This window comes from Oncorhynchus tshawytscha, linkage group LG28 (genome assembly GCF_018296145.1).
Source record: "Oncorhynchus tshawytscha isolate Ot180627B linkage group LG28, Otsh_v2.0, whole genome shotgun sequence".
NCBI classification, from domain to species: domain Eukaryota; kingdom Metazoa; phylum Chordata; class Actinopteri; order Salmoniformes; family Salmonidae; genus Oncorhynchus; species Oncorhynchus tshawytscha.
The window spans coordinates 42,933,927-42,947,143 of NC_056456.1; the positions used below are offsets into that span (position 1 = coordinate 42,933,927).

A 13,217-nucleotide genomic window follows, 5' to 3' on the forward strand; every position below is an offset into this window, starting at 1 on the left:
GTTAATATATTTATACTGATATAGTTATGATATGGTTATATAGTTATAATGATAGTTATAACGATAGTTATAATATGATATAGTTAATGATACAGAGAATAATAGAATAATAGTGTTATAGTTATGATAGTTAATTATATAGTTACAGTTATGATATAGTTATGATAGTTATAATATAATGATATAGTTATAATATAATGATATGGTTATGTAGTTATGATATAGTTATGATATAGTTATGATGATATGGTTATATAGTTATGATATAGTTAATGATATAATGATAGGTAATAATATAATGATATAGTTAATGATATAGTTATGATGATAGTTATATAGTTATGATATAGTTATGATAGTTATGTTATAATGATATAGTTATAATAATATAATGATATAGTTATAATAATATAATGATATAGTTGTTATAATGATAGTTATAATAATATAATGATATAGTTATAATGATATAGTTGTAATGATATAGTTAAAATGATATAATGATATAGTTATAATAATATAATGATATAGTTATAATGATATAGTTATAATGATATAGTTATAAAGATATAGGTATAAAGATATAGTTATAATGATATAGTTAATGATATAGTTAATGATATAGTTAATGATATAGGTATGTTATGGTTATATAGTTATGATATAGTTATAATGTTATAATGATATAGTTATAATGATATGGTTATATAGTTATGATATAGTTATAATGTTATAATGATATAGTTAATGATATAGTTAATGATATAGTTAATGATATAGGTATGTTATGGTTATATAGTTATGATATAGTTATAATGTTAAAATGATAGTTATAATGATATAGTAATGATATAGTTATGATATAGTTAATGATATATTTATAATAATATAATGATATAGTTATAATAATATAATGATAATATAATGATATAGTTATAATAATATAATGATAATATAATGATATAGTTATAATGATATAATGATATAGTTATGATAGTTATAATGATATAGTAATGATATAGTTATGATATAGTTAATGATATATTTATAATAATATAATGATATAGTTATAATAATATAATGATAATATAATGATATAGTTATAATAATATAATGATAATATAATGATATAGTTATAATAATATAATGATAATATAATGATATAGTTATAATAATATAATGATAATATAATGATATAGTTATAATAATATAATGATATAGTTATAATAATATAATGATATAGTTAATGATATAGTTAACGATATAGTTATAACGATATAATGATATAGTTATAATGATATAGTTATGATAGTTATAATGATATAGTTGATATAGTTATAATGATATAATGATATATTTAAAATAATATAATGAGTTATAATGATAGTTATAATGATAGTTATAATAATATAATGATAATATAATGATAGTTATAATAATATAATGATAATATAATGATAGTTATAATAATAATGATAATATAATGATATAGTTATAATAATATAATGATAATATAATGATATAGTTATAATAATATAATGATATAGTTATAATAATATAATGATATAGTTATAATAATATAATGATATAGTTATAATAATATAATGATATAGTTATAATAATATAATGATATAGTTATAAAGATATAGGTATAAAGATATAGTTATAATGATATAGGTATGTTATGGTTATATAGTTATGATATAGTTATAATGCTATAATGATACAGTTATAATGATATGGTTATATAGTTATGATATAGTTATAATGTTATAATGATATAGTTATACAGTTATGATATAGTTATAATGATAGTTATATAGTTATGATATAGTTAATGTTAAAATGATAGTTATAATGATATGGTTATATAGTTATGATATAGTTATAATGTTATAGTTATAATGATATGGTTATACAGTTATGATATAGTTATAATGTTATAGTTATAATGATATGGTTATATAGTTATGATATAGTTATAATGTTATAGTTATAATGATATGGTTATACAGTTATGATATAGTTATAATGTTATAGTTATAATGATATGGTTATATAGTTATGATATAGTTAATGATATAGTTATAATAATATAATGATATAGTTATAATGATATAGTAATGATATAGTTATGATATAGTTAACGATATAGTTATAACGATATAATGATATAGTTATAATGATAAAATGATATAGTTATGATAGTTATAATGATATAGTTGATATAGTTAAAATGATATGATATAGATAATGATATAATGATATAGTTAATGATATAATGATATAGTTAATGATATATTTAAAATAATATAATGAGTTATAATGATAGTTATAATAATATAATGATAATATAATGATATAGTTATAATAATATAATGATAATATAATGAAATAGTTATAATAATATAATGATAATATAATGATATAGTTATAATAATATAGTGATACAATTATAATAATATAATGATATAGTTATAATAATATAATGATATAGTTATAATAATATAATGATAATATAATGATATAGTTATAATAATATAATGATAATATAATGATATAGTTAATAATATAATGATATAGTATAATAATATAATGATATAGTTATAATAATAGTTATAATAATATAATGATATAGTTAATAATATAATGATATAGTTATAATATAATGATTTAGTTATAATGATATAGTTATAATGATATAGTTCATGATATAATGATATAGTTAATATAATGATATAGTTATAATGATATATTTATAATAATATAATGATAGTTATAATGATATAGTTATAATGATATAGTTATAATGATATAGTTCATGATATAATGATATAGTTAATATAATGATATAGTTATAATGATATATTTATAATAATATAATGATAGTTATAATGATATAGTTATGATAGTTATAATATAATGATAGTTATAATGATAGTTATAATAATATAATGATAGTTAATAATATATTTATATAGTTATAATATAATGATATAGTTATAACAATATAATGATATTTATAATGATATACTGATATATTTATAATAATATAATGATAGTTATAATGGTATAGTTATAATGATAGTTATAATATGACATATTTATAATAATATATTTATATAGTTATAATGATATAGTTATAATGATAGTTATAATGGTATACTTATAATGATAGTTATAATATAATGATATAGTTATAATGATAGTTATAATGGTATAGTTATAATGATAGTTATAATATAATGATATAGTTATAATGGTATAGTTATAATGATAGTTATAATGATAGTTATAATGGTATACTTATAATGATAGTTATAATATAATGATATAGTTATAATGATAGTTATAATGGTATAGTTATAATGATAGTTATAATATAATGATATAGTTATAATGGTATAGTTATAATGATAGTTATAATGATATAGTTATAACAGCCTGCCTTACAGAGCAGCATGAATATCCCCTGACATAAACTGCAGAACAAACAGTGAACTGACACTGTATATAGTTATAATGATAGTTATATTAGTTATAATGATAGTTATATTAGTTATAATGATAGTTATATTAGTTATAATGATAGTTATAATGATATAACTGACACTGTATCGACCACAGAATGGTGTCAACCTTAAGAGAAACGGACTGTTGAATCAGTTCAATGCTCGCGATGGTGGGCTGAGGAAAGACAGAGACAGGACCTTCACTGGTTCAGGAACAGCCCTAGAGAAGAAGAACAAGAGGAGCCCATCTCTCTGCCAGTATCTTTCCTACAAGCATCCGTTTTAGCGTATTATAAATGATATTATCACAATGAGAAGACAACCTACCTGTTGTGAGTATCCTCTGAACATGGGGTTAACAGCCTTGATCCCCTGGAACAGACTGGTAGGGACGACATAGGATGGTCTGAAACACCACAGAAGAAAAGGTTAGGACTGTCTGAAACACCACAGAAGAAAAGGTTAGGACTGTGTGAAACACCACAGAAGAAAAGGTTAGGACTGTCTGAAACACCACAGAAGAAAAGGTTAGGACTGTCTGAAACACCACAGAAGAAAAGGTTAGGACTGTGTGAAACACCACAGAAGAAAAGGTTAGGACTGTGTGAAACACCACAGAAGAAGAAAGCGTACATTTGCTTTTATTATGAACCTTGATTTAACCAGGAGAACCCACTGAGACCAGGGTCTCATTTCCAATGGTGCCCTGACAACATCCATTCAAACAATGTGAGAAACTATTTTGTATTAGGTATATTCTATTTATTAAGTATGTAGGTTTATAATGGATCCCCATTAGTTCCTGCAGCAGCTACTGTTCCTGGGGTTTATTATGGATCCCCATTAGTTCCTGCAGCAGCTACTCTTCCTGGGGTTTATTATGGATCCCCATTAGTTCCTGCAGCAGCTACTCTTCCTGGGGTTTATTATGGATCACCATTAGTTCCTGCCAAGGCAGCAGCTACTGTTCCTGGGGTTTATTATGGATCCCCATTAGTTCCTGCAGCAGCTACTCTTCCTGGGGTTTATTATGGATCCCCATTAGTTCCTGCAGCAGCTACTCTTCCTGGGGTTTATTATGGATCCCCATTAGTTCCTGCCAAGGCAGCAGCTACTCTTCCTGGGGTTTATTATGGATCCCCATTAGTTCCTGCCAAGGCAGCAGCTACTCTTCCTGGGGTTTATTATGGATCCCCATTAGTTCCTGCCAAGGCAGCGGCCACTCTTCCTGGGGTTTATTATGGATCCCCATTAGTTCCTGCCAAGGCAGCAGCTACTCTTCCTGGGGTTTATTATGGATCCCCATTAGTTCCTGCCAAGGCAGCAGCTACTCTTCCTGGGGTTTATTATGGATCCCCATTAGTTCCTGCAGCAGCTACTCTTCCTGGGGTTTATTATGGATCCCCATTAGTTCCTGCAGCAGCTACTCTTCCTGGGGTTTATTATGGATCCCCATTAGTTCCTGCCAAGGCAGCGGCTACTCTTCCTGGGGTTTATTATGGATCCCCATTAGTTCCTGTCGAGGCAGAGCTACTCTTCCTGGGGTTTATTATGGATCCCCATTAGTTCCTGCAGCAGCTACTCTTCCTGGGGTTTATTATGGATCCCCATTAGTTCCTGCCAAGGCAGCAGCTACTCTTCCTGGGGTTTATTATGGATCCCCATTAGTTCCTGCCAAGGCAGCAGCTACTCTTCCTGGGGTTTATTATGGATCCCCATTAGTTCCTGCCAAGGCAGTGGCCACTCTTCCTGGGGTTTATTATGGATCCCCATTAGTTCCTGCCAAGGCAGCAGCTACTCTTCCTGGGGTTTATTATGGATCCCCATTAGTTCCTGCCAAGGCAGCAGCTACTCTTCCTGGGGTTTATTATGGATCCCCATTAGTTCCTGCAGCAGCTACTCTTCCTGGGGTTTATTATGGATCCCCATTAGTTCCTGCAGCAGCTACTCTTCCTGGGGTTTATTATGGATCCCCATTAGTTCCTGCCAAGGCAGCGGCTACTCTTCCTGGGGTTTATTATGGATCCCCATTAGTTCCTGTCGAGGCAGAGCTACTCTTCCTGGGGTTTATTATGGATCCCCATTAGTTCCTGCAGCAGCAACTCTTCCTGGGGTTTATTATGGATCCCCATTAGTTCCTGTCAAGGCAGAACTACTCTTCCTGGGGTTTATTATGGATCCCCATTAGTTCCTGCAGCAGCTACTCTTCCTGGGGTTTATTATGGAACCCCATTAGTTCCTGCCAAGGCAGCAGCTACTCTTCCTGGGGTTTATTATGGATCCCCATTAGTTCCTGCCAAGGCAGCAGCTACTCTTCCTGGGGTTTATTATGGATCCCCATTAGTTCCTGCAGCAGCTACTCTTCCTGGGGTTTATTATGGATCCCCATTAGTTCCTGCCAAGGCAGCGGCTACTCTTCCTGGGGTTTATTATGGATCCCCATTAGTTCCTGCCAAGGCAGCAGCTACTCTTCCTGGGGTTTATTATGGATCCCCATTAGTTCCTGCCAAGGCAGCGGCTACTCTTCCTGGGGTTTATTATGGATCCCCATTAGTTCCTGCCAAGGCAGCGGCTACTCTTCCTGGGGTTTATTATGGATCCCCATTAGTTCCTACCAAGGCAGCAGCTACTCTTCCTGGGGTTTATTATGGATCCCCATTAGTTCCTGCCAAGGCAGCAGCTATTCTTCCTGGGGTTTATTATGGATCCCCATTAGTTCCTGCCAAGGCAGCAGCTACTCTTCCTGGGGTTTATTATGGATCCCCATTAGTTCCTGCCAAGGCAGCAGCTACTCTTCCTGGGGTTTATTATGGATCTCCATTAGTTCCTGCCAAGGCAGCAGCTACTCTTCCTGGGGTTTATTATGGATCCCCATTAGTTCCTGTCGAGGCAGAGCTACTCTTCCTGGGGTTTATTATGGATCCCCATTAGTTCCTGCAGCAGCTACTCTTCCTGGGGTTTATTATGGATCCCCATTAGTTCCTGTCAAGGCAGAACTACTCTTCCTGGGGTTTATTATGGATCCCCATTAGTTCCTGCAGCAGCTACTCTTCCTGGGGTTTATTATGGATCCCCATTAGTTCCTGCCAAGGCAGCGGCTACTCTTCCTGGGGTTTATTATGGATCCCCATTAGTTCCTGCCAAGGCAGCAGCTACTCTTCCTGGGGTTTATTATGGATCCCCATTAGTTCCTGCCAAGGCAGCAGCTACTCTTCCTGGGGTTTATTATGGATCCTCATTAGTTCCTGCCAAGGCAGCGGATACTCTTCCTGGGGTTTATTATGGATCCCCATTAGTTCCTGCCAAGGCAGCAGCTACTCTTCCTGGGGTTTATTATGGATCCCCATTAGTTCCTGCCAAGGCAGCAGCTACTCTTCCTGGCGTTTATTATGGATCCCCATTAGTTCCTGCCAAGGCAGCGGCTACTCTTCCTGGGGTTTATTATGGATCCCCATTAGTTCCTGTCGAGGCAGAGCTACTCTTCCTGGGGTTTATTATGGATCCCCATTAGTTCCTGCAGCAGCTACTCTTCCTGGGGTTTATTATGGATCCCCATTAGTTCCTGCCAAGGCAGCAGCTACTCTTCCTGGGGTTTATTATGGATCCCCATTAGTTCCTGCCAAGGCAGCAGCTACTCTTCCTGGGGTTTATTATGGATCCCCATTAGTTCCTGCCAAGGCAGCGGCCACTCTTCCTGGGGTTTATTATGGATCCCCATTAGTTCCTGCCAAGGCAGCAGCTACTCTTCCTGGGGTTTATTATGGATCCCCATTAGTTCCTGCCAAGGCAGCAGCTACTCTTCCTGGGGTTTATTATGGATCCCCATTAGTTCCTGCAGCAGCTACTCTTCCTGGGGTTTATTATGGATCCCCATTAGTTCCTGCAGCAGCTACTCTTCCTGGGGTTTATTATGGATCCCCATTAGTTCCTGCCAAGGCAGCGGCTACTCTTCCTGGGGTTTATTATGGATCCCCATTAGTTCCTGTCGAGGCAGAGCTACTCTTCCTGGGGTTTATTATGGATCCCCATTAGTTCCTGCAGCAGCAACTCTTCCTGGGGTTTATTATGGATCCCCATTAGTTCCTGTCAAGGCAGAACTACTCTTCCTGGGGTTTATTATGGATCCCCATTAGTTCCTGCAGCAGCTACTCTTCCTGGGGTTTATTATGGAACCCCATTAGTTCCTGCCAAGGCAGCAGCTACTCTTCCTGGGGTTTATTATGGATCCCCATTAGTTCCTGCCAAGGCAGCAGCTACTCTTCCTGGGGTTTATTATGGATCCCCATTAGTTCCTGCAGCAGCTACTCTTCCTGGGGTTTATTATGGATCCCCATTAGTTCCTGCCAAGGCAGCGGCTACTCTTCCTGGGGTTTATTATGGATCCCCATTAGTTCCTGCCAAGGCAGCAGCTACTCTTCCTGGGGTTTATTATGGATCCCCATTAGTTCCTGCCAAGGCAGCGGCTACTCTTCCTGGGGTTTATTATGGATCCCCATTAGTTCCTGCCAAGGCAGCGGCTACTCTTCCTGGGGTTTATTATGGATCCCCATTAGTTCCTACCAAGGCAGCAGCTACTCTTCCTGGGGTTTATTATGGATCCCCATTAGTTCCTGCCAAGGCAGCAGCTATTCTTCCTGGGGTTTATTATGGATCCCCATTAGTTCCTGCCAAGGCAGCAGCTACTCTTCCTGGGGTTTATTATGGATCCCCATTAGTTCCTGCCAAGGCAGCAGCTACTCTTCCTGGGGTTTATTATGGATCTCCATTAGTTCCTGCCAAGGCAGCAGCTACTCTTCCTGGGGTTTATTATGGATCCCCATTAGTTCCTGTCGAGGCAGAGCTACTCTTCCTGGGGTTTATTATGGATCCCCATTAGTTCCTGCAGCAGCTACTCTTCCTGGGGTTTATTATGGATCCCCATTAGTTCCTGTCAAGGCAGAACTACTCTTCCTGGGGTTTATTATGGATCCCCATTAGTTCCTGCAGCAGCTACTCTTCCTGGGGTTTATTATGGATCCCCATTAGTTCCTGCCAAGGCAGCGGCTACTCTTCCTGGGGTTTATTATGGATCCCCATTAGTTCCTGCCAAGGCAGCAGCTACTCTTCCTGGGGTTTATTATGGATCCCCATTAGTTCCTGCCAAGGCAGCAGCTACTCTTCCTGGGGTTTATTATGGATCCCCATTAGTTCCTGCCAAGGCAGCGGCTACTCTTCCTGGGGTTTATTATGGATCCCCATTAGTTCCTGCCAAGGCAGCAGCTACTCTTCCTGGGGTTTATTATGGATCCCCATTAGTTCCTGCCAAGGCAGCAGCTACTCTTCCTGGCGTTTATTATGGATCCCCATTAGTTCCTGCCAAGGCAGCGGCTACTCTTCCTGGGGTTTATTATGGATCCCCATTAGTTCCTGTCGAGGCAGAGCTACTCTTCCTGGGGTTTATTATGGATCCCCATTAGTTCCTGCAGCAGCTACTCTTCCTGGGGTTTATTATGGATCCCCATTAGTTCCTGCCAAGGCAGCAGCTACTCTTCCTGGGGTTTATTATGGATCCCCATTAGTTCCTGCCAAGGCAGCAGCTACTCTTCCTGGGGTTTATTATGGATCCCCATTAGTTCCTGCCAAGGCAGCGGCCACTCTTCCTGGGGTTTATTATGGATCCCCATTAGTTCCTGCCAAGGCAGCAGCTACTCTTCCTGGGGTTTATTATGGATCCCCATTAGTTCCTGCCAAGGCAGCAGCTACTCTTCCTGGGGTTTATTATGGATCCCCATTAGTTCCTGCAGCAGCTACTCTTCCTGGGGTTTATTATGGATCCCCATTAGTTCCTGCAGCAGCTACTCTTCCTGGGGTTTATTATGGATCCCCATTAGTTCCTGCCAAGGCAGCGGCTACTCTTCCTGGGGTTTATTATGGATCCCCATTAGTTCCTGTCGAGGCAGAGCTACTCTTCCTGGGGTTTATTATGGATCCCCATTAGTTCCTGCAGCAGCAACTCTTCCTGGGGTTTATTATGGATCCCCATTAGTTCCTGTCAAGGCAGAACTACTCTTCCTGGGGTTTATTATGGATCCCCATTAGTTCCTGCAGCAGCTACTCTTCCTGGGGTTTATTATGGAACCCCATTAGTTCCTGCCAAGGCAGCAGCTACTCTTCCTGGGGTTTATTATGGATCCCCATTAGTTCCTGCCAAGGCAGCAGCTACTCTTCCGGGGGTTTATTATGGATCCCCATTAGTTCCTGCAGCAGCTACTCTTCCTGGGGTTTATTATGGATCCCCATTAGTTCCTGCCAAGGCAGCGGCTACTCTTCCTGGGGTTTATTATGGATCCCCATTAGTTCCTGCCAAGGCAGCAGCTACTCTTCCTGGGGTTTATTATGGATCCCCATTAGTTCCTGCCAAGGCAGCGGCTACTCTTCCTGGGGTTTATTATGGATCCCCATTAGTTCCTGCCAAGGCAGCGGCTACTCTTCCTGGGGTTTATTATGGATCCCCATTAGTTCCTACAGAGGCAGCAGCTACTCTTCCTGGGGTTTATTATGGATCCCCATTAGTTCCTGCCAAGGCAGCAGCTATTCTTCCTGGGGTTTATTATGGATCCCCATTAGTTCCTGCCAAGGCAGCAGCTACTCTTCCTGGGGTTTATTATGGATCCCCATTAGTTCCTGCCAAGGCAGCAGCTACTCTTCCTGGGGTTTATTATGGATCTCCATTAGTTCCTGCCAAGGCAGCAGCTACTCTTCCTGGGGTTTATTATGGATCCCCATTAGTTCCTGTCGAGGCAGAGCTACTCTTCCTGGGGTTTATTATGGATCCCCATTAGTTCCTGCAGCAGCTACTCTTCCTGGGGTTTATTATGGATCCCCATTAGTTCCTGTCAAGGCAGAACTACTCTTCCTGGGGTTTATTATGGATCCCCATTAGTTCCTGCAGCAGCTACTCTTCCTGGGGTTTATTATGGATCCCCATTAGTTCCTGCCAAGGCAGCGGCTACTCTTCCTGGGGTTTATTATGGATCCCCATTAGTTCCTGCCAAGGCAGCAGCTACTCTTCCTGGGGTTTATTATGGATCCCCATTAGTTCCTGCCAAGGCAGCAGCTACTCTTCCTGGGGTTTATTATGGATCCCCATTAGTTCCTGCCAAGGCAGCGGCTACTCTTCCTGGGGTTTATTATGGATCCCCATTAGTTCCTGCCAAGGCAGCAGCTACTCTTCCTGGGGTTTATTATGGATCCCCATTAGTTCCTGCCAAGGCAGCAGCTACTCTTCCTGGCGTTTATTATGGATCCCCATTAGTTCCTGCCAAGGCAGCAGCTACTCTTCCTGGGGTTTATTATGGATCCCCATTAGTTCCTGCCAAGGCAGCAGCTACTCTTCCGGGGGTTTATTATGGATCCCTATTAGTTCCTGCAGCAGCTACTCTTCCTGGGGTTTATTATGGATCCCCATTAGTTCCTGCCAAGGCAGCGGCTACTCTTCCTGGGGTTTATTATGGATCCCCATTAGTTCCTGCCAAGCCAGCAGCTACTCTTCCTGGGGTTTATTATGGATCCCCATTAGTTCCTGTCAAGGCAGCAGCTACTCTTCCTGGGGTTTATTAAGTATGCCATTAGTTCCTGTCAAGGCAGCAGCTACTCTTCCTGGGGTTTATTATGGATCCCCATTAGTTCCTGCGAAGGCAGCAGCTACTCTTCCTGGGGTTTATTATGAATCCCTATTAGTTCATGCCAAGGCAGCAGCTACTCTTCCTGGGGTTTATTATGGATCCCCATTAGTTCCTGCCAAGGCAGCAGAACTACAACACAACATACATATGTGTATAGTGCATATGTTATCGTGTGTGTGTGTGTTCACAGTCCCCGCTTTTCCATAAGGTGTATTTTATCTGTTTTTTAAATCTGATTCTCCTGCTGCATCAGTTACCTGATGTGGAATAGAGTTCCATGTAGTCATGGTTCTGTGTAGAACTGTGCTCCTCCCATAGTCTATTCTGGACTTGGGGACTGTGAAGAGACCTCTGGTGGCATGTCTTGTGGGGTATGTATGGGTGTCTGAGCTGTGTGCTAGTAGTTTAAACAGACAGCTCAGTGCATTCAACATGTCAATACTTCTTACAAAAACAAGTAGTGATGAAGTCACTATCTCCTCTACTTTGAGCCATGAGAGAGATACCTGTAGGTCATTCCAGGATTGCCCTCATTTCTGAGGCCACAGACCCTAACATGTTATAAACTGGCAGGGTAAAACAGCACCCGAGCAAGTAGATACGTGTGTGGACTAAACTGAGAGAATGAGATGTGTACCTGTTCTTGTGCCAGAGGTCTGACACCAGTTTCTGGTAGCTCTTACTCAGAGCAGGCTTCTTGTCTGTCCTCACCAGACCTCCACACTCCACAAAGAACTGGGTAAGAGGAGGACTAGAGAGAGAGAGAAAGAAAACAAGTGAGACTGAGAAAGAGCGAGATTGTCCTCGCACCACATTCTGTAATATATTATATTCAACAGACACCTCTTATGTGTCTTATCCTGTTCATGATCAATGTAACACTGAGAAAGGGATCTAGCAATGTAACACTGAGAAAGGGATCTAGCAATGTAACACTGAGAAAGGGATCTAGCAATGTAACACTGAGAAAGGGATCTAGCAATGTAACACTGAGAAAGGGATCTAGCAATGTAACACTGAGAAAGGGATCTAGCAATGTAACACTGAGAAAGGGATCTAGCAATGTAACACTGAGAAAGGTATCTAGCAATGTAACACTGAGAAAGGTATCTAGCAATGTAACACTGAGAAAGGGATCTAGCAATGTAACACTGAGAAAGGGATCTAGCAATGTAACACTGAGAAAGGGATCTAGCAATGTAACACTGAGAAAGGGATCTAGCAATGTAACACTGAGAAAGGGATCTAGCAATGTAACACTGAGAAAGGGATCTAGCAATGTAACACTGAGAAAGGGATCTAGCAATGTAACACTGAGAAAGGGATCTAGCAATGTAACACTGAGAAAGGGATCTAGTAATGTAACGCTGAGAAAGGGATCTAGTAATGTAACACTGAGAAAGGGATCTAGTAATGTAACGCTGAGAAATGTCCTTGTTTTTGAAAGAAAAGCAAAAAAATGTGTCCATTAAATAACATCAAATGGATCAGAAATACAGTGTAGACATCGTTAATGTTGTAAATGACTATTGTAGCTGGAAACTGCAGATTTTTAATGGAATATCTACATAGGCGTACAGAGGCCCATTATCAGCAACCATCACTCCTGTGTTCCAATGGCACGTTGTGTTAGCTAATCCAAGTTTATCATTTTAAAAGGCTAATTGATCATTAGAAAACCCTTTTGCAATTATCTTAGCACAGCTGAAAACTGTTGTGATGATTTTTATTTTTATTTTACCTTTGTCTTTATTTAGGCAAGTCAGTTAAGAACAAATTCTTATTTTCAATGACGGCCTAGGAACAGTGGGTTAACTGCCTGTTCAGGGGCAGAACGACAGATTTGTACCTTGTTCAGGGATTTGAACTTGAAACCTTCTGGTTACTAGTCCAACTCTCTAACCACTAGGCTTCCCTACCGCCATTTTATTGATTAAAGAAGTAATAAAACGGGCCTTCTTTAGACTCGTTGAGTATCTGGAGCATCAGCATTTGTGGGTTCGATTACAGGCTCAAAATGGCCAGAAACAAAGACCTTTCT

At 38.4% G+C, this 13,217-nt stretch overlaps 1 protein-coding gene across 1 annotated transcript in view; it reads right to left on the reverse strand.

The window, feature by feature from the left end:
- The window catches only part of LOC112226423 (ubiquitin carboxyl-terminal hydrolase 33-like), a 74,834-nt gene that overhangs the window by 38,493 nt on the left and 23,124 nt on the right, over positions 1-13,217 (reverse strand). Inside the window, exons 8-9 of the mRNA XM_042308320.1 lie at positions 11,814-11,927; positions 3,840-3,918 (exon numbers count right to left, since the gene is read on the reverse strand). Coding sequence (XP_042164254.1) covers positions 3,840-3,918; positions 11,814-11,927 — 193 coding nt within the window. The remainder of the gene's footprint in view (positions 1-3,839; positions 3,919-11,813; positions 11,928-13,217) is intronic.